The following is a 21940-nucleotide window of genomic DNA, read 5'->3' on the forward strand; positions in this document are numbered from 1 at the left end:
TTTTGGTGGGATGGTCATCTTTAATCACTCATCTTTAGTTAAAGCTGGTGCACTTATCTGTGTAACAATGCTGTTCTTTCCTAAGAATGAAAAAAAACTTTCCAACATTCTCTTCTCAGCACCAAGACCAAAACTTTTCACACGTCAATTTAAAAGTTGTCCAAATTGTGAAACCTTAAAATTGTGCATTTTGCTTGGAAATTTGGAATAAAACAGAAAACTCCACTCCTCCCACCCCCCCTTGCCCAAGTTACAAAACAGTGCAGAAATACATAAGAGTTTTTATTACTTGCTGTTGGTTAACAGGTGAATGACCATTTTCTTTAAATTCATTAAATGTTTTGAAAACAAATTATTCTTGCATTCTACATATATATGGGCATTTCTGAACAAATAACCAATTCAGAATAATAGCTATTGGGCAAGATAAAACTCACAACAGTACTTTCAACATAACAACCCGCAAAGGGAGAATGTTTCAAAAATACTAATGCACCAACAAACATGAGTTTTGGTAGAAACTAACAGGCCCGCTGTTTCTAAACCAGTAACACACTTTTAAAAATCCTCCTCAAATAACTCTTCAGTCTTAATATACTGATCTGCAAAGTGTCCATGAACAATAGTTCAACCATTAGTCGTACAAATATTTGACACTTCTAAAAAAGTGAAATCGAGTATCAAACATTACATTGCATCCAACCCTGTACAATTGAGCATATGATGCTTCAACTTAACATATTTATACTGAAAAAATAATTTTACCCTCTTAAGTACATCTCCTTTAAACATTTTGAGTGATGTCAATGACAAACTATAAAAAATGAAAAAGCATAAAATGTTTGATCTTTTAATACTGAGAACTAATGAACACGTACAAATTCAAGGCATGAATCTCAAATACATTGGCATTGATTCACTGGCTATTTGTCAGCTGAGTTATTTAACCACCTGTACCATATGAACTGTGCCACAGGTGTGCAGTCAGGCAGTTTCCACATCCCAGAGGAATTATAGGCAGGGTAAATTATTCAAACTAATTTGTTCTACTGGGCAATTAGGGTATGCACATGCAGCCAGCTACAGCAGCTTGGCTCAGCCTGTCACAGAAGAGCAGTAACTCAATTGCATTCTCATCTCCCAACCTGCCTGTGCTTGGCATCCAAACTTTGACCTTTCCAGTGTTTGTGACAGTGGCTTTTTTTTTTTTCCAGATCTGTCATCGACTATAACTTTTAAAAAAAAAAAAAATCAGTACATAAGAGACTAATAAATCAATACAACAGTGTAATTAACATCACAAAGGTAAGCAAAATCACAACTGGAAAACTGAGTAGTTGGGAAATGTGTATTCTGTTTAAGAATTTTGTTTTGTGTTAGGTATTTTTGCTGAGTAAATGGATTAGGTTGCACACACTACTTCAAAAGATTTATCTGCTGTCTTTAGTGTCCAGACTGAAATGAAACCAGGAGGAAATAATAAGAGAAAAACCCACATCTGCTGGAGTTCTCTGTTAAACTTGGATGGGCATTCACTTAGCTGGATTGCTTTCAAGCCATGAAGTAGCTGATTGCCTAGAGCACACCTGTTTGTCAAGTCTAGCCCTCAGTAAATAAAGAGCTGCTAATTAAAGAACTGACAACCTAACAACACTAATCAAAGTTAAGTAACAAAAACCAGATGTTAAAAAGAAAAGGGTAACCACTGCCCCTTTGAGGTCTAAGGCTGGATTAGGAAGAAGAAAAAAAGAGTTATTCTCCAAAATACATGGCACATTTGAAAAATAAGGTGGTTCCTACTGCTATAAGGACCCAAATAATACTCAAAGTTTTAAGGGACTTCAAGCATGGCAATGCACTGGGGTTTTGGTTGTTTGTTGTTTTTCTTTTTTGTTTTTCTTTTTTAATCTAATGTGCTTATTTGACTGTACTAACTAAATTAAAAAGCCCCCTTTCTTAAAATTTTGCAAAGCTTTTATATCTGTAGGATTTCATGGTCAGGTGTATGTGAAGTGGTGAACCATAACCTCAGAATTAAGTTGTGGAAAAGTGTATTTCCTTTCTGGGAGAACTGAGACAATCAGAGAGAGAGGTAGTGGCTACCAATATAGGTTGCATTTAAGTTCCTATCTGCAAGTAACAAACAGGATCTGTCCAAGGAACAGAGCCAGGTGCAATGGCTGTAATCCACGGAGGTTCCCACAAGCTAACCAGGTAGCAGCCTGCGCGCTAGGATGCAAGGCAGCAGCACAGTGACGTCTGTAATGGAGGCACGCTGCTGGGTTACAACCTGGGTCAAAACCCCAACTGAGAAAAAACCATAAGTATCTTAACCCATCCAGTCTGATGAGAATATAACTGAGTTATACTCTAGTATTCAAGCATGGATCCCTAGCTCCAGTGAGACTTTCACAAATTTATTTCTTTATGTGTTATTTCAATTAGCATCTTTTGGATGTTTCATTCATAAAGTATTATTTGTATACTAAGCTGGAAGACAATGTGAGGCTGATTAATTTGAAACATGATCATACTACTCCCCCCTTAGAATACTCACATTTATACACACACATTCACATGTATATATATTTATATAAATGTACATACACATAGGATTATACATGTGTACGTATATAAATGTATATACACGTATGATTGATGTGGCAAGCAGTTTCCTCAAACATTATCTGTTCCAAACATCTGCCTCAAAATCAGCCTTGCTTCACCAGACAAACTTAAAAATAAGATCAAATAAAATAAAAAAGCTAGCATTGAGACACCATGTAAAATATCCAGGATAAGGAGCACAATGTGCTACCCCACTTGGGGGAGACAAATCACTCTTCTCTGTTGATAGGAGTATGACCATCAACTAGGTAAAATCACTCTAAATGGAGTTTTGTTTTGCTGCTTCTGATACCTATGGAAGCTGGCATACCTCTATACTACACTGCAGTCTGCAATACAAACACACTCACAGAGTTTAAGAGCATGCATAGCTCACTGGAGCATCTGTTGTTAGACAGTGAGAGGAAAGGCACCAACACTGCACACGTCCCATGCAAATACAAGTGCAATGAGGAGGAAAAGTGGAAACACAGTAGGAGCATTTAATAGCTTCAGACTACAACCGTGATTGTCCCTACTATGCACAGTTAATCACACGATATCCCATTACTTCCCCTGCTTATCATTTTCCTAACATGGCCTTTTCTGCCCTCTTGAACTTCTGTAGTTCAATAGCTAGTTCCCAGTATCTCAGATACAGCCACATAAGTCTTCCATTCTGACTTTTGTTCCTGTTCAGCAGATTGCCACAGTAGTTATCATGTTTGAAAATATCTTTTAAACCACTTTCCATTTGTAGAGCCAGAGCAACAGGATCAGTTGCTGCTTTAACTAGCAGATTCTTCTCTATTTCTAGTCTCTGGCTTCTGGGTACCACAAGACTGCAGTAGATGTCCTGCCTTTCCTGAAGTCCCGCTTCAAATTCTTTTAGTAAAATACTGGCTCTCTTTTGCCACTCTTCTTCCTTTGCCAGACAACTCTGGTACAAGTTACCTGCTGCTCCTGAGTGCAAAAGGACTTGTTTTTCTCGCTCTAACTTCTCCTGTTCCTGTTCTAGGATCCTTCTTTCTTCTACCAGTTTGCGACTCTGGGACACGAGGGCCTGACGGTAACTCAGGGTTCTGTTCCGTTCCTTTTCCAGCTCCAACTCCAAATGAGCAACTGCGCGACGATTTTCTGTGATTACATCCCGGTATTTGGCTTCCAAGTCTTTTTGTAATGTTGAATGTTTTTTATAATATTCTTTCTTTTCTCTTTCTATTTCTTTTTGACATTCTCTGGTCCAGATCCAACCTATCATATATAAATGAGACTTCAGACATGAGTACAACAGATATAACACTGATGGATATGATTAATTAACTATACCTCGAAGTTATTAAGTGGTAAAAAGCTTTCTTTCCTGTTCTCCCCAGGGATATTAACTTCTGTTCACATGTCTCACAAATGTATTTCTGTGGGTGTGTTTCACAGTAAGTCACTTTAAATAATCATGTTTCCTCTGAAGTGAAAGCTCCTCTACTCTTTTATTGCTAATACATACACTTTTTGGATTAAAGAAGGGAAATAAAGTTATGGAGAAACAATCTGGAGGTTTCCAATGCAGGAACTGCACTGAGAACTTTTCAGGTCCAGTAAATAAATATACACCAGCACCTCCTTGGGTTGTTACCTTCAGGCTCTCTAGCACATTACATGTCCACTCTTTTGAAATAACTTCGTAAACTGGTGCTTATTAAATATGGATTCAGTTCCATGTATGAAAAATGGCTATTGCCTTAATGCTATGACAGTGTTTACTGTTTATAACGTTATACACGAGCAGACCAGAGGGAAGCCCTAGGTGGGGCATTACTTTACTGCTGTACAGCTGCAGAGAGTCCCCTCTGGCTGGGGGGTGGGACGCCTGGGCACCCACACACACTAGCTCCTGCTCAGAGGCCTGGGCGCTACTTACGAAAGGCGGCCAAACCCAGCATAGGGACCAGCAAGGCGTAGTTCCATCTGCTGCCTTCATCCCCGGGCTCTCGTTGGTTTGGCAGGATGTTCCAGTTGGGAGGGTCATTTAAATTATTCATGAAGGCACCTTAGATTTACAGGAGGGAAACAACGGCCTGAGCGGCAGGCAGGGGGCTTGGGCCGCTCCCCCACCACCCCCTCACCAGGACCCGCTAACCGCGGGACAGGTATTTCTGCCTGAGACCCTCAACCGCCGGCCCTACCACCCGGGAACTTTGCATGGACGCGCTGTCGGCCGGTGGGAGGCTCCCCGGCCCCCTCCATAACCGTCAGCCTGGGCGCGGCCGGGACTGCACCGCAGCGGCCCCCTGGACCTCGGCACTGCCATTGTTACCGCCCACCCCCTTCCCCGGCCCGGCCCAGCCCGGCCCAGCGGCACATTAGCTAATGCTGCGGCCGGCGCCCCGAAAGACCCCGGGTTGCAGGCCCCGGCCCCGCCGCCCCGGAGCGAAGCGGCCACCTACCAGCCCGGGAGCGCCGAGCGGCAGCGGAGCCTTGTGGCTGTCACCTGTCGGCCCCGCCCCCTCCCGGGCCGGCCCATTGGCCTCTAGAAAGACGGGGAACGCCGAGGAGGACAACAAGCGGGCTCGCTCCATCCCTAAGCGCTCCCGCTCCTCCGGCCCCGGCCCGGCCCTCTCAGGAGGGACATTGGGAGAGATGAGAAGGTTTGGGGGACCATCCCGCATGCGAGCACGCACGCACACAGCTCGTGATTCCCCCCCTCTTCTCGCCACAATTGGTCTCTCCCACCGAGCCTTACGGGCAGCGGTGCCGTTAGCGGCCCCCCTCGCGCATGCGCCCTTGGTCTCTCCTCCGGGTCTGTGCGAAATGGCGGCGGCCGTAGCGGCTTCGCGGAGTTTGGCGAAGCGCTGGCTGCGGCCGGCGGCGCGGGCGGTGAGTGCCTGTCCTCGGCCTGTCCTGTCCTGTCCTGCCCTGCCTTCCCGCCGGCGTCCCGTGGGAGGGGAGAAGGCCAGGCCGTGGGCCTGGCGTGGAGAAGCCCCTTTAGGAGGGAAACGGGTCAGCTGGGCCTGGGGGTCCCGCGCTTCCCGCCCCTCCCCTCAGCTGCGGCGTGGAAGCGCGCCTGGCCCCGTCCTGGCCCGCTCTTCCCCGCCCTCTGGTGCACGCCGACCGGCGGCGGCCTGTACCCGCTGTCTCCCCCGTGACCTTGCTGGGGGAGCACCCGTCCCTGGGCGGGGAGCTGCGGCTGGGCTGCGGGAGCGGGGCAGCCGGGGCCGTGCAGGGCCGAGCGCTCTCTCGGCAGGCTCAGACCCTCCGGTTCTTTTTTCGGAAGATGGCCGTGCTTGCTGCTCGGCTCCTGGGACAGATTACGGGGAGGTAACTGACTGTGGGCATGGCCAGGCCGCGCCTCCCGGTTTGGGAGGCGAAAGCCGTAGCCTTAGGCTGCGAGGAGGCTTCCTGAGGGACAGACACTGCGGGTACGGGCTGTGCAGGGAAGAGGCTCTGGAAGAGCCGGGCAGGTGCAGCACCTCCTGGTCCCAGCACCTGGGTAGAAAGTTTACTACTGGCTTCTTCTAGACCTGTGTGGGAAGCCTAGTGTGTATCTGCATGTTGCTTAAATCTGGCTAGCAGTTGTTTCCAGTATATGCTTCTTAAACGTTTGACAGTTTTGTTTTAGCTGATCTCTAAGTAGTCCTTGGTGAAGGTTTGTCTTACTCTGTGGTAAAGTGGAAGTCTTCTGCTGTTCTTATCCTGTGTGTCCATAATGAGTTTGGGATTACAAAAGATGAATGTGTGGGAGAAGGACTCTCTAAATGCAGCTGTTGTTGTCCCTGTCCTACAAAGCAAGCACAGAAAAGACAACCCGCTGGGAGGGAGAAGGGCTTAAAAAGTGTCATTATGTTGTCATTATTAGCTGGCAGTGAACTGGCAGTGGTTGGACCTTTAATTTCATAAGGGCCATTATGTTTGTGGTAGCATAACATTTCAGTATTAGGTGATCAGTGTTTCCTTCAAATTTAGGGTAATGTCTGCTTTGTGGTCTTTTGTTCAGACTCATTCTGAACAAAACTTTGTGGCAGCAGAAATTCTTACATATTGCTCTAACGAAAAGTGTTTGTGGATGGCAGTAGCAGTTCTGAAATCTGTTTTGTAAAGCTTAGATGTGAAAAGCTTGTATTTCCAGAGTCCTCTGATGCAAAATGTATTTGATAACTGCTTATAGCCACTTCAGAAAATAACAGTTTTTTAAAAAGGAATTAGTTGCAAGGCATTGTGGTAGAATTCTGACTGAGATTGCAGCAGGCTGTTTGAAGGGAGAAAGAAAATGGGTCAGTTTCTTTTGGGGCCTTAGGGCATAACCACAGTTTATAGCTCTTGGGGGTGTGTTTTTGGTATTGTTTTTTCCCTTCAGTCATTTGCACTTCAAGCAATAGTAAGCATGTATAAACCTGTGTGCTGTCTTTACATACAGATTTACTTTGAATTGCTTTATTGCTCACCTATGAGAAATAATTTATTGCAGTAAAGAGCTGTACTGTTGCTGAACAACATTTTGGAAACAAGCAGTAGTAGTATGTGCTAGAGAATGCACGGCTGTGACATTTTTAAAGTGTTCAGTGTAGGCTGCCATGTCAATCAGAGTTCTAGTCTAACTTCAGTTGCACTGAGGCCTGTGAAAGTTTTGCTGCAGAGAGGACACCCAATTTTAGGTTGAGCTGTGATTGTTGGGAAAGCTGTTTTGCAGACAAATTATATCTGATATGTAGATTTCATCTGGCTGTTGGTGAACTAGTTGATCTGATTCTGTATGTGAAATATTAATGAAGATGTTTAATACAGGAATTAAGATGGGCACAGAATTGCAGCAAACCATGATAACCCAGTAGGGTGGAAGGGGGAGTAACTGCCTGGAGAGGAGGGTACTAGTAGATCTCCTTATGAATAGGTGTTGAGACTGATCTTATTTAAAGATGGTTGTAAAAATCAGAAATATGTTGGCAAATATGATGGCACATTAGATTCACTGTTATGCGAGAACTAGTATGAGAAATGATAAACTGTGTTGAGGAAAGTGTACTGTGGCTCAGGGATGAAGGAAGAGATGGGCATTTGGAAGTGATGGGGAGGGAAGACCTGCTTGTTAGCATGCTGTAGGGTCATTGAATTGTTGCTGGAAAAGACAAGTATCACTCCAGTGCATTTTAGCATATATATCTAATAGGGAAGTGCTGATGTTGTTGCACAGGTTGCTGGTATGGCTTTGTGATGCTGTTCTCATCAATCATATGTGCTCAGTTATGTGTGTTTTTCTGAACAGTGTAAGTGAGGAATACCAGGTTCCAAGAATAGGATATTTCTACTGTAGGGACTAAAATTCTGATTGTTTTAACCCATTAAAGCAAAGACTGGGCACTGCGTAGGTTTGTGTAGTGGGATTTTTTGTTTTGGTTTTGAACATGCCAGGGGAGAGGAAAAAAACCTGCCCTTTTGCTTCATTTAGGTATTAATAAGTGATTCTAAATTGGGCTCTAATTAATAGAGAAAGAGAAGAAGAGAAATATCTCTGACTTTTGAAGTAATGGTGAACTGGAACAGCTTTTCCTACCACCTACTTTATCTTCATTACTTTTGACCACCTGAAATAATTGAAATTCTGAGAATTGCTTGACATGAGAGGTATTTTCTCTTAATTCTTGTGGTTCCCATGAAGCTCTCTCCATCTTTGTGCTCTCTCCATCTTTGTTTACTTATTAAAAAAAAAGTAAGAATACTACAGCATTAATTACAAACATATTCTTTTGTCAGTGCAGAATCAGATAGGTCTGAGATACTGGTTAGTTTTAGTGATGTAAATAACAGACAGTCTGTGAAACCCTGTTACTTGCAGGCTGTTATCTCATCAAGTCAAAACTTACTTTTTTTTTTTCCATTTTCTCTGGGTATGAATATAGGAAAGACAGAACTTCACTGCATGTAGCTCTAAAATATATTGATACAGTATTCTTGTATATGTGGTATCAGTGGTAAGTAGAAGTTTGTTATAAATGTAGGGTAGCTGAGGATGCTGAAGTCTTCTTTGTGGAAATATTTGTTCTATAATACTTGTCTTGACTTCTTTCTGTAGTGGCCAGCGGCATGCCAGACTCTTGCACGCAACTTACACTTCACAGTCTATGGAAAGAAAAATGCTTCTACGAAGGTTTCTGATTCGGTATGTTTGTACTTCTTTATATCTTAAGTAACAGGGTTAGATAATCATAGGCTGGTTTGGGTTGGAAGGGTTCTTAAAGATCATCTAGGCCCAACCCCCCTGCGATGGGCAGGAACACCTTCCACTAGATCAGGTTGCTCAAAGCCCCATCCAGCATGGCCTGGAACACTTCCAGGGAGGGGGCAGCCTGATCCAGTGTCTCACCATCCTCACTGTAATTCTTGAGCGACATGAAGCAACCAGGTATTTGGCTTTCAGTGGGGTGTTGTGTTCATGAACATAGGGAGACTGAGTTGCTGAAATGCATTACTTCTTTTAAATGATAGATTACATCCATGACAGTATGCAACAGATGTAGCATTTGCTGCAAGAGTCTAAGAACATTAAACATGTACTGCTTGTGTCCCCATGAAATTGAAGTTTGACCTAGCTTGAAATATTTGTGACCATAAACTGACTTTTATTTTTCCAGATTTCTACACAGTATCCAGTAGTGGACCATGAATTCGATGCAGTTGTTGTAGGTGCAGGAGGAGCAGGTCTGCGGGCTGCATTTGGTTTGTCAGAGGCTGGATTTAATACAGCATGTGTTACAAAGCTCTTTCCCACCAGATCTCATACTGTTGCTGCACAGGTGAGAAATGAGGTAGAACAAATGTTTAAGAGAATGTCTGCTGTCAGAAAGCTGGTCTGGATGTGTATGTGAACATCGCTTTTCAAGGCCATGCTTCCTTTTATAAATATTGCCTATTTAGTTGAAACTATTTTGGAGGGCAGTATATGTTTAGATTCTAAACAGTGCTTTTTCACTGCATTCAATGTAACTTTGCAATTCATTGTGTTACACAGAACAAGGTAAAAGCCACTGTGAAACTGATAAATTACACAGGTTTTTCACAGCCACATTAAATCTGACTACTATATTTCTTGTACACAGGGACATAAATGGTATGTGGGGTTTTTTTTAACAGAAATGAGGAAAACCTACTAAAACTATACTTCAATAATATAATTCTGGGAAAACGGATTTTCATTTTCAGGGAGGGATCAATGCTGCTCTGGGAAACATGGAGGACGATAACTGGAGGTGGCATTTCTATGACACAGTGAAAGGGTCTGATTGGCTGGGTGACCAGGATGCCATACACTACATGACCGAGCAAGCCCCGGCTGCTGTGATAGAGGTAAGACTTGCTGGAATTGAGGTCAGCTCTAAGTATGTGTAACACAGAGTAGCTTCCAAAGAGATCTCCTTACTGGGAACATAGTAAAATAACTTGTTGGATTGTTATGCACAAGAGTTTCTGATACTTGTATTTGGGTTCAACAGCTGGAAAATTATGGGATGCCGTTCAGCAGAACTGAAGAAGGAAAAATCTATCAACGTGCATTTGGTGGACAGAGTCTTCAGTTTGGAAAAGGAGGACAGGCTCACAGATGCTGTTGTGTTGCAGACAGGACAGGACACTCACTGTTACATACTCTGTATGGCAGGGTAAGCAGTTGTGAAATGAACTTGGTCTGGGTTTTTGTATTTGGAATTAATGATTTTTTTCTTTTCTACCCTGGAGTTTGAAAAAACAAAATCCCAACAAAAACAGGCAAACAAGCAACGTGTAGCTGTTTACTTATAAATGAGGAATCCAGGGGAATGACTGATAACAACCATTCTGGATTGCCTTCCTTCCTTCTAAAGGCAACATGGAAGTGTTGATGCTTGGTTTTTGTCAGGAGTATTTAGAAATAGAATAAATCGAAAGATTTTCATTATAATGGCTCTTGTGAAGACAGTGGATGTTAGTGTACACTTTTAGCTTTGCGGTCTGTAGTAGTTCTTCATTGTTAATACTTTCTGTGTCTGTTAACTAGACCCAAAGAGAATTTATGTAAACCTTCCCCAAAAGACTTTTTTTTCAAAAAATCTGACAGCAGCATTGGGGATCTCTGAAAAGAGGTGCAAGGGAGCATTTTATTTCACTCGTCTTCAAACAGAGAGCACAGGGAAACAAGAGGTGTAAATGCATGAAGTCCTACTTAGGTGTGCATTTCTGAGCTTGTTCTGTGGCAAGTAAGTACTGGTGTTCCGGCATCTGTTTTTACCAATTCTACAAACCATAACTGAAGAAAGATTTGGTTATTTTAAAAGGGTAGTAAGCTACTTGAAATCTGACATTAAGTAGCTAGTAGCTAATGTCTTTCTATTTACTTAGTAGCTAGCTAATTGCTGTCCTCGAGGTTCACAGTATGTTTGCTGCTGCAATACAAATGCTCTGCACTGCCAAACGCTAGTTTGATCCTTGAGGGCATGAAAGAATGACGGAGTGCCTGTTGCTTGTGCTGGTATACTGGGCTCCCAGAGATGTATTCTGCTTCTCTGTGAGAGGTTAAGTAAAACGTGCTTGTACATGTATCAAGCACTGCAGATGACTAAAATATTGCCAAATGTAGAGGGGAAATAACAAGTCTTGCTGACTAGCTATGACTTCTCAGAATTAAGTGGTTTGGTAACTGCTTGTGTCTCTAAGCTAGAATAGATTTGTTAGAAAATTTTTCTAAGGATTTGTGAGGAAACTGGCTTCCCTTAGACTTGGTGGGGGTAGCTCTTAGTCTGACACAACTCATACGCATTAACAGTTTTGAAGAGAAGTTAGTTTGATTTCTGGATTTTTCTTAAAGCTCCTTCTTTTATTTTCCTCCAGTCTCTAAGATATGATACCAGCTACTTTGTTGAATATTTTGCCTTGGACCTACTTATGGAAAACGGAGAATGTCGTGGTGTTATTGCCCTTTGCATAGAGGATGGCACGATACATCGTTTTAGAGCAAAGAACACTGTCATTGCCACTGGGTAATGTAATGCTTGTGATGAAGGACCGAAATTTGGCTGTGCTAATAGTTGGAAGTCTTTGTGTTTGTACGTGTATTTGAATCCACAGTGTGGAGGTAACCTGTTGACTTGAAAAATGTAATTTATATGTTCATCTCCCCCTGCCTTGTCTTGCCCTGATAAAAATCAGTATAGCCAAATTCAGTGTTTTCCTCTGAAAGAAGGCACATACTAATTTTGTGACCAAGTATAAATGTAGTACGAGGTCTAACTTTTGAGTTCCAGAACAATGACATAAAGTTGTAATGTGTAAGAACAGTAAATGTAGTCCAAATGATCTTAGATTTTAAAATGTGCTGTTTAAACCTGACATTGTTACAATGCTGCCTATGTGCGATTACCTGTACGGTTCTGAGTTTCCTGTAGGAAACAGGTTTTTTTCAAAATTCTGGAGAATCTATTACATTAAGATAAATTTTTAAGTCTAATTGTTGTAGGATGAAATTATCAGATGATGACTAGCTTAGCATTAGTTGCAAAGTCGGTATATGTTTATTAGAATACTACATGCATAAGTCTTTTGCTGCTTATGGCTGTCTCATCTGTTGCAGTATGCAAAATATTTATAAACATATCTGTCAAAGAAACCTATTTAGTTTGGTTGCCTACATAATTTGGCTTTATTAAAGTAAAGGCTGTCTTCATACTTGCATACTTTTCAGAACTTAGTTTTCTAAAATTAGGTATTAAATCTAAGAATATAAAATAAGGGCAATATTGAGGATATAAACCATTGTTATATGCTATTTTTTATAAAAGTGCTAGTAATGGTTCAAATGAAGTCTAGTGGTATTGGATTGAGAGTTACTTTCTGAAGTAACTTTTTTCTGTCAAAAAGGCTTCTGATACTAATTGAACTGTCCTGCTTTGGAATCATTATTCATTTTCTTGGACCTTCTGTCATCAGCTGTTTTTCAAATATGGTAGAGTGTAACAGGGCAATACCAATTTTGTTTTTTTTTGTTTGAACTTATTACAGAGAAAACTTATCTTGCTTATTAACTCTCTGCTTTATTTCCACTATTGTGCAAAGAGCATAGCTGAGTGATATTTTTTTTTTCTCTGAATGCTAATTCTGTTAACTTTTGTGTCCTGTAGGGGGTATGGCCGCACTTACTTCAGTTGTACATCTGCTCATACTAGTACGGGTGATGGCACTGCTATGGTCACACGAGCTGGACTTCCTTGCCAGGACTTAGAATTTGTGCAGTTTCACCCTACAGGTACAGAATATGAAATAATGCTTACAATGTTAGAGTTGAACAGCTTTTTTTGTTTGTTTTAAAATGTGCTCAGGTGAGTTTGCACTTTTCTGTAGCACTTCGTTACTTCATTAGTTGCTTGTGATGGTTGTTCAGACTTGTCTGCAACTGCTATTGAATATAAATCTGAGAGCAAAACTTACAGTATAAGAAAGATCTCAGCTCTTCTAATTTAAAGACCAGTGTTAAATATTTTGAGGTGCTGTCTTTACAATATTTACAGGTTTTATGAATTCCAAGGTTAAACCGCTTCACCTCTTAAACTTACATTTCCTTTTGCCTTTAAAATATGGAAGGGTTTGATACTAGATACAGGAGCAATGGGATAGATGCAAGTGCTAGCGAATTATACTAGCATCTTTTGTGGAAGTGGGGCAGTTGAAATATATTTATTTAGGACTGTGGTTTTATAGCACCTGCTCAGTATCTAAACTGTGGACAATAGTCACAAGCTAAAAAAACATTTTTCATTTTTGTAACTAATTAAATGCTTAGTTTTAACTTGTAAGTGGTGAATTTTTTTTCATTGTTCACTTAATTTTACAGTGTTACTCTTGGTATATCATAGAGAGCCAATGTTCACTTGACTTACATAAGGCTTTTCCAGTCAAAGAAGATTCACTGCTTGTCTGATAATTCTCTAGCTTTTAATACAATTATCAAGTGCGTGAGTTGGTGAGCATTTTTGTTTTATATGATGACCAGTGCTGAAGGCTAACAGGTAGGCCTTCCTTCTCTAAAGAAGACGATGGCTTACCAAGTAGGCTTTTACATTCCACAGAATTTGAAGCCATCCTGTACTGCCTTAGCACAGGAGGGAACAAAGATGAACAAACTGGCCTTGAGATAATCAGCTTCTGGTTTACTTAATCTCAAACAGAGTAAATGCTGAAGGTCTACAAAATCCTTGTAAAAGTCTCCTTACATATTGCTGGGTGCAGATCTCTTCTAGTTCTAATATTTTTATATACAGTGAGTGTTCCAAATCATCTTGCTCACCTTTTGAGGGATAGCATTTGAAAGGCTTAACAGTGCTTGTTTCTGAGCAGTCTTGGGGGACAGTTACTAGGGGTATGATTAGAATGGAATAAAATATTCCCCCTGTGGCTTGTTTGCATTATTTTAAGACAACCTTGTTTATTCAGTTCTAGTCATCCTGATTATGAAGCTGTTGAGAGAATATCTCATTTGGTGGTTATTTTCTTTCTTGACAGGTATCTATGGTGCTGGCTGCCTTATAACGGAAGGATGTCGTGGAGAGGGAGGTATTCTAATTAACAGTCAAGGTGAAAGATTCATGGAGAGATACGCCCCTGTTGCTAAGGATCTGGCTTCCAGGGATGTAGTATCACGTTCTATGACCATAGAAATTCGTGAAGGAAGGTTAGTTAAATATTCTGATGAAGCTGTGAAATGAATATTTAATCTTGCTAGACTATATGTGGTACAATAATTTATTTGATAAACACCTGATAATTCATGGGAGTGAGCTTTAGTAATTGTTGGCTGAACACCGTGTAGGGCTAAAATTTTGCTTGTTAATTCTTAATGATACTAAAATTGAACACAAGATGTTAGGAGTAACCTGTTTGAATTTGGTGCATCTACAGACAGTTGCTCAAACAAGCGTAATATATATGCTTTTACTGGAAACATTAGAAATTATTTGGTACTCTGTTTTCTTGATTAATTATCTTCAATTCTTAGATATTTCTGCAGTGATACAGTGGTTTAAAGTCTTAAATACTGTGAATTATTCTGGGAGGTGAAAACTACATAAATTCTGTCAGGTTCAACAGCCTTTTCAAATATGCTAGGTATTAATTTTTGTCAGATAACCTTTGAAAAAATCAAAAGTTAAAATTTTTCGCAAATTAAACAAATGAGATTAGAAATATTGCTGGTGTTTTCAGAATTCCTGCTATGTGTTCTTTTCCAGTGTTGACACTTTTTTTTTTGATAGGGGTTGTGGTCCTGAAAAAGACCACGTGTACTTGCAGTTGCACCACTTACCACCACAGCAGCTAGCAACCCGTCTCCCAGGGATTTCAGAAACAGCTATGATATTTGCTGGAGTCGATGTCACTAAAGAGCCTATTCCTGTTCTGCCTACTGTGCATTATAATATGGGAGGTATTCCTACTAACTACAAAGGACAGGTAAGTAATGTACATCACTTTTAGTTGGTTTTTTTTTTTTTTTCCAGTATGATAATAGGAAATTGTTTTCCAAATAGAAAAGCATTAACAATATCTTTTATAAATGTAACGATGCTGAATAACGTTAGCTTAGTAATAATATTATGATGTCAGTGTACTTAAAGAACACAATCTGGTTTGTTTTTATAAATAACCTGAGAACCATGTTCCAGCCCATCTGGATATGGGAGCTCCAAAAAAACATCTAAAATGACGTTGCTGTCATGTCTGACAACAGTTCTCTTGTTTATCAAGTTGATGATGGTATATAGTTGAACAGGGATCAAAGTAGGGCTCTAGTGAACTGAAGTTAATATATATTAATTCTCTGTACCTCATGTAATCTCTGCAGATTGCTTCAACTCACACTGGTTAGAAGTTAATGTGATGGTGTCAGCTGATTTTTTTCTATTTCAGGGTATTATACTTGTTAATTTTTAATGTAAACATTTTTGCCTTAGAAGTGTGTGCAGATCAGATCTTCTTCCTGTGCCTTTCTGACTTGCTGCAGAATTGCGATGAAAAGCACATGGCTCTTTCATAAGCATAACTAAAGAAATCTTAGGCTTTAGTGCCATCTGTATTTACATAGTATGACTAATTACCCTTTAGAACTAAGGTATTTATGGTTTTAGAGTTGGAGAAAACTTGAGACTGCTGTGTTTCATCCTAACATGCACATGGCCTTTGCAAATAAGGAGGCTTGCACTGTTAAACTGTTTAAGAAACAAGTGTTAATTGACTGTCTGAAATAACAGGTGATCACACATGTGAATGGTGAGGATAAAGTGGTCCCTGGTTTATATGCTTGTGGGGAAGCAGCTTCTGCATCCGTCCATGGTGCAAATCGACTTGGAGCAAACTCGCTTCTGGATTTGGTGGTCTTTGGTCGTGCTTGTGCCCTTACTATTGCAGAGACATGCAAACCAGGTAAGTCTCACAGTTTCTCACTTTTTTAGAGACATCTGCTTTTATGATTATGTTTCTGCCCAGCGAAGAGTTGTTGCTACCTAATCCAAATTCAGAATGCTAGACATAGACTCTTATTTGTTATAAAAGGCAGAAATTAGTGTTTATGCTCTTTATAGGCATGTTCTTTGCAATGTAAATGCTTGTCACTGACATTTGTTTTGTGAGTTACCTTGTTAAAACTAGAACTGGGTCAGTGCTGTTAGCAAAAACAGTTGAAATTTTTCACGAAGTAGCAAAACAATATTGAAGACTGACTTCTTTACATCCTGTACTGCATCTTCTAAATCAGAACGTACTCTGTCTTACACTTGGCACTTTAATAAAGTGGAATTTGCTGCCACCTTGTTGATTTATAAGGTGGACTGCATGTGCAGATAATGAGAAAGATACTAAAAATTATACCATCTCATCTACTATATGTGTGTTACTACTGCTGCATGTTATTTTAAAATAATCTGGTTCAGCAGCAGTTACTGAGCAGAAAAAAAACCCCTAACAAAATACTGTAAGAGGCAGTTATATTGCCAGAACAGCTCAAGTCCAGAAGCAGTCATCTGTTTGCTTAATGTCCAAATTAATAAGATTGTTTTTCCAGTCTCAAAGTGCCCAGAGTAATGGTTCCTGAAGGAGTCAGCTTGGATCTAGCAATGCCTGTTGGCTCTGGCTTTGTGCAGACATTTATTTGGATCAGTCTTTCTGTGACTCCTTTGAAGTTGCAGGAAGGCTTTTATTAGTCTGAATGCAAAGCTATATGAGAGATGAAGTGTGCTCGCAAGATGCTGTGTGTGATTTGTTACCCAGTGACAGATGGGTTCCAGTATTAGAGGCAAGATGCAGAGCTCACGTATAACTGCCAAGCTTACTGGCTGGTGCCTGCTCCCTTAACGAGCCCAAGAGAGGGTGGGAGGTTTAGGGGTGAGGAAACAAGGAAAGTGTAGGAGAAGGTGGTAAGGAGCCACAAGCTTATTCCATGGTTCAGTGCAAATTCTTCTAAGTGCTGTTTTTAAGGAGTTAACAGCAGAATTTAGGCAAACCTATAAATTCCCTACTAACTTTCACAGGAATGTGATTCATTTATTTCACTGAGATCTCTATTTTTAGTGTAGGGATACCACTGGTTGGAGTTCAGGAAAACCACAGTTACCTGTACCTCCGAGGAAGAAAATAGATTCTGTTTTAGTCAAATATGACTCTTAGTAGTTGTTAGTCTATGAAACTGCCAGAAACCAAAACCAATCATGTACTAAACTTACTGAAATTTTCTTATTAGGAGAGCCAGTTCCTTCCATTAAACCAAATGCTGGTGAAGAGTCAGTTGCTAATCTTGACAAATTAAGATTTGCTGACGGAACTGTAAGAACTTCAGAAGTGCGACTTAATATGCAGAAGGTAAGCCGGGTGAAGCTGCAAGCAACAGGGGGTTTGGTCACTTTGTGAAGTACGTTTCGGGATTTGCTTTGCAGAAATAAAAAGCAGCACGAGAAGATTGTCTGTGTGCAGCAAAAGGCTGTATTGGGTTTGCTAGTTTCTTTTTCCCCTCATGATTCCTCTTGGGTAGTTTACCCACTGTATAATAGTGGGGTTTCCTCTGGGGTGAACAGAAGAATGTTTTTTCTCCATGCTGCAAATATGTTTGAAGTCAAAAGAGCTCTATATCAAGCTCTGTTGGAACTAACGAATTTTTGTGAGATATTATGCAAATACAGCATATGAAACTGATCTTGTTTTACTGTCTTGCAGACAATGCAAAACCATGCCGCTGTATTTCGTACTGGTTCTGTACTCCAAGAAGGCTGTGAAAAACTTAAACAGATTTATAGTGATCTGGCTCATCTAAAGACTTTTGACAGAGGTAATTTGGTAGTAAATAATACATCTTGGCCAGAGTACTGTCTGGGAATTTTTTTTTTCTTCTGTAAACTTTCTTATGTGTTTCTTGAAACTTTGGCTAAAGACTTTGACCATTTTGAATCTTTCAAAATATTCTGTAGAATCCTACTTGCTAAACAAGGTAATCAGTGAAGTACTTGATCTTGGTGGTTGTTTTCTGGTTGCATACTCTTTCAAAGAAGCAGTGACTGAAATCAGATTTGACTGTACAACATACTAACTACTGTTCTCAACATGATGTGAAGATGTTCAAATACTAAGACGAACTTTGTAAGTATCTTCTGAAAAGGCCTCGGACTTGCGAAAAGGTGGCAAGACTATTCGTAGATGGAACACTCAGTTTTCATTCTTCAGCTGAGCAGATAGCTTTGCATGCAGATACTGCCATGTCTTGGAGTGTATCTTAGGGAGAACTTGGTTAGTTAAGTACAGCTGGTGATGTACCTTTTGTCTGCTCACGTGTATTTCTTTTTAGCTACTGCTATTGGACATGTATTCAAACACTGAAAGTAGAACTGGAGTTCTTGGACAGCTCTCACCAAGCATCAGGAAAAGTGTTACAATAGCTTACTTAAAATGTAGTGATCAAAATGAAGATTCATTCATGTAGGTGAACTTGGGTCCACCTTGGAGTATACGTAAATGAAGAACAACCTTCTATAACTAGCAGGGTTTTTTTTTTTCCTCTCTCTGAGGGTGGGAAGGAAGGGAAAGCCCTGTTGTCTGGATCTGCTAGGAATGTACTTAAAGAGCTACTGCCTGGCCAGATCTTGTGATCCAGACTGAGGCGTGGGGACTGAATTGTAGGAATGATATAAAGCACCAAGAATCTATGGTGTAATTTTGTCTCAGTAGTACATATGTAACGGACACCTGAGAGAACTACTGAATTTTTCTAAGATTCATTACAATTCTTAGAGTGTAGGAATTGTTACTGAGCCTTGCAGGCAATAGTGAGAAATTCAGTATTGCAGAGTACTACTGTAGTAGGTGCACTGGCTAGTTTTGATTCTAGGTATCAGCAACCAGGCGGAAGTAAATTGAGGAATAATTTGGTTGTAGAACATCTTCTTTAGTGTCTTAATATTTTACTAGGCATTGTGTGGAACACTGACTTGGTGGAGACCCTCGAACTGCAAAACCTGATGCTTTGTGCTCTGCAAACCATTTATGGTGCTGAGGCTCGCAAAGAGTCCCGAGGTGCTCATGCCAGAGAAGACTATAAGGTATAAATGTTTTCTGTGACCTGGATGTAAGATTGAATTTCTTTGTTATGTTTCCAGAGATGGGATTATTTAAAAGTTGTAATTTCCTCAAAGTACAGTCTTCAGAGTCTTGAGTTAAGATTAGTGTAGGATTTGTTTGCGGTCCCATCTGCTCTGTTTTATCTATTTGTATTTGTTATTTGTTATTTATAAAATGACCAATGCATGCAACAATGATCTTGAGAGATCGTTCCATGTGTGCATCTGAATGATTAGAGGTCTAAAGCAGCACTATAGTAATGATAAGGTCCTGCATAAACAGGACTTCAAGCAGAATAATTGTCCTGTGCAAGGAACATTACCTTAAAGCCCTCATTAAGACTCAGTATTTAAAATTTTACATGGGCAGTGTTAAGATAAAGCTTGCTGAATATTAGGAGACGCATTGTGTTACAGCTATAATTGGAATGCAGCTACTGATGTGGTTGTAGTGATTTGCAGATGTAGTTTCTGGTCTATATGAACCTTATTTTCTCCTTAGTTACGGATCGATGAGTTTGATTATTCTAAGCCACTCCAAGGCCAACAGCGAAAGCCATTTGAAGAGCACTGGAGAAAGCACACCCTTTCGTATGTGGATGTCCCATCTGGGAAGGTATGTTGACCCTGATGCTTGAAGGTCTTCCTCAGTGTCAACAGACAGCTGATCTGCTGTCACTGCATGAGGTACCTGATAGTTTAGTGTACTTAGAGGAAGGAAGAAAAAAAAACAAACCACCAACCAAGCAACCAAAAAAACCCCAAGAACATTTATTCTGTTGTTGAACAGTAGGCATAACTGGCAGAAGTTACTGTTGATCTTTGGGAAGTGACTGTGATTTGAGCTGGAATTGTTTTTCCCCTTGTATCAGGCTAGTTCAAAAGGTGGGTTGTTTTTTTTTCCTCTGGTGGTGGCAAAACCTGCTGTCAGTGTTTGGAATAAAGTCTTTATGGTATTTCAGAGATAGGACTGAAATCTGACCCTATAAAAATCTTGAGTGTTGTTCTTTGTATCCCATTCTCTGAGTTTTCTTAATTTCTTCTTCTCCTGTTCCAGCTTTCTTGAATCTAGTTTGAGGACAAGTGAGAACACTTCACTTCCTGAATAGCTGCTGAGGATGGATAGTGACACAGTTCTGTTTCCTAACTGATCCACTGGGGCCTCTATCACCAAGACTTTTGTAGCTTAAAGAACTAGGAACCAGCAACCTTACCCAAAACTTTACTTTTGTCCAAAAGGCCTTTTTAAAGTAATAGTCTTCTGATAACATTTCTGGTCAGGCTTTGCATTTAAGGGTTCAGTCAGTGGTAACTTGGTGGAACTTAAACATTTATTGTAGGTTGCTAACTCTTCATTTTCTATGGAAGAAAAAAAGAGCAATTAGCTTAACATCAATGAAGCCATTGTTACCTGTGTTATTCAGTCATTCCTGTTAGCTAGATGGTCTTGTTACATACAAGATGTTGGTTTGTCTTAAAGTCCTTTGTTCTCTTTACTTTAGGTTACCTTGAAATACAGACCTGTGATCGACAGAACTTTGAATGAAGAAGACTGCTCATCTGTCCCGCCTGCTATTCGCTCATACTAGTAACTTCCATTTAACTTGCAGTCCTCTCCCAGAGGGAGTTAGTGTACATAAGCATAGCACAAGCAAATCAAAATAGTATTGTTCACTATCAATTAATGGAAAATGTTGACTAAACTTTTCTTCATCTTCTATTCTGCTGTGGCTTACTGTACAATTATGAAAATGGAATGCAGAGCAGCTTATGTTCTTTCATCCATCTGTCAAATCTGACCGGGAAAACACAAAATGTGTCTAAATAAAGTGATTAAAGTCTTGTATTTGTTTGAATATGCTGTTATGTATATAATTACATTCAAAATAAAAGCATTGTATAGTTATTTCCCTATTTTAAGAACAAGAAATGCATTGCAGTAGTTTTAGATGAGATTCAGATGGTGAATTTTATGATATGGGGACTTAAAATTAAGCATCATAATTGATGTTTGTAAGTAACATTAAAGAAAACGATGCACTAGTAATTACACCTTTGTTCTAAAGCTAAAATTGCAAAGAACTGTCATATTATTACAGGAAAGAAGATACTTCACTTCCTTCAAAATATATAATGAACAAAATATAATCTTAATAGCTAGTCTCTATTATTTATCTCTTGGACTTCTGAAGCTGTTTTTGTGGTGTCTTGTGTGTGTACTTTGTAGACTTTTCTCTCAGAGGAACCAAGGGGCAGCTTTGCAGAAGATTTATTTAATATTAAAGCTTATCTGTCTTGAAGTTGGTGTGGTTCAGTGCTAATATGTAACTGGTAAGGTGTCAACAGCAGTTTCTAGCAGCATTTCTGTATATAACTCCCAGTCTGTGGAGGTCTGAAGTGTAACCTGATTTTTACACTTCAGACCTCCACAAACTGGGAGGAGGTCTGAAGTGTAAAAATCAAGGGTTTTTTTACACAAAATTGCAGATTGCAATTGAGTGGAGCATTTCTTAATTTTTGACAACTTTTTATGTTGACTAGTGTTGGAGAAAATGAAATGCTGGAATGTTTGCTGGTGCTGGTTGGAAAAATTGAATATACCATCTTGCACTCCTGTAGTGTTTCTTTATCCTGGACCAGGGACTTGAGTCTGGGACATGGAGTGATGTCACATGTTGAAGTGCTGCCCTTGCATGGTCAGGAAGGGAAGAGGGGGCTACGTCTTGACA

At 40.3% G+C, this 21940-nt stretch overlaps 2 protein-coding genes across 3 annotated transcripts; one reads left to right on the forward strand and one right to left on the reverse strand.

Moving 5' to 3' along the window:
- CCDC127 (coiled-coil domain containing 127) lies at window positions 1-5125 on the reverse strand. 2 transcript variants are annotated; one of them, XM_074899399.1, is made up of 3 exons: window positions 5052-5125; window positions 4526-4654; window positions 1-3861 (listed from the first exon to the last, which is right to left on the reverse strand). In XM_074899399.1, exons 2-3 carry the CDS (start codon window positions 4644-4646, stop codon window positions 3191-3193), a joined length of 792 nt encoding a protein of 263 aa, XP_074755500.1. In that variant the 5' UTR covers window positions 4647-4654; window positions 5052-5125; the 3' UTR covers window positions 1-3190. The 2 variants fall into 2 exon arrangements, with proteins under 2 accessions (XP_074755500.1, XP_074755501.1); XM_074899400.1 differs by lacking the exon at window positions 5052-5125 and having other exon boundaries at window positions 4526-4872.
- A 246-nt stretch (window positions 5126-5371) lies between these two features.
- Window positions 5372-21511, forward strand: SDHA (succinate dehydrogenase complex flavoprotein subunit A). The gene is made up of 15 exons (XM_074899401.1): window positions 5372-5481; window positions 8672-8758; window positions 9231-9392; window positions 9799-9942; window positions 10089-10253; window positions 11458-11606; window positions 12744-12868; window positions 14122-14290; window positions 14871-15066; window positions 15864-16035; window positions 17348-17466; window positions 17818-17929; window positions 19063-19193; window positions 19714-19827; window positions 20714-21511. Exons 1-15 carry the CDS (start codon window positions 5416-5418, stop codon window positions 20798-20800), a joined length of 1998 nt encoding a protein of 665 aa, XP_074755502.1. The 5' UTR covers window positions 5372-5415; the 3' UTR covers window positions 20801-21511.
- Window positions 21512-21940: the final 429 nt, after the last annotated feature.

Source organism: Athene noctua, chromosome 2 (assembly GCF_965140245.1).
Source record: "Athene noctua chromosome 2, bAthNoc1.hap1.1, whole genome shotgun sequence".
Lineage (NCBI taxonomy): Eukaryota > Metazoa > Chordata > Aves > Strigiformes > Strigidae > Athene > Athene noctua.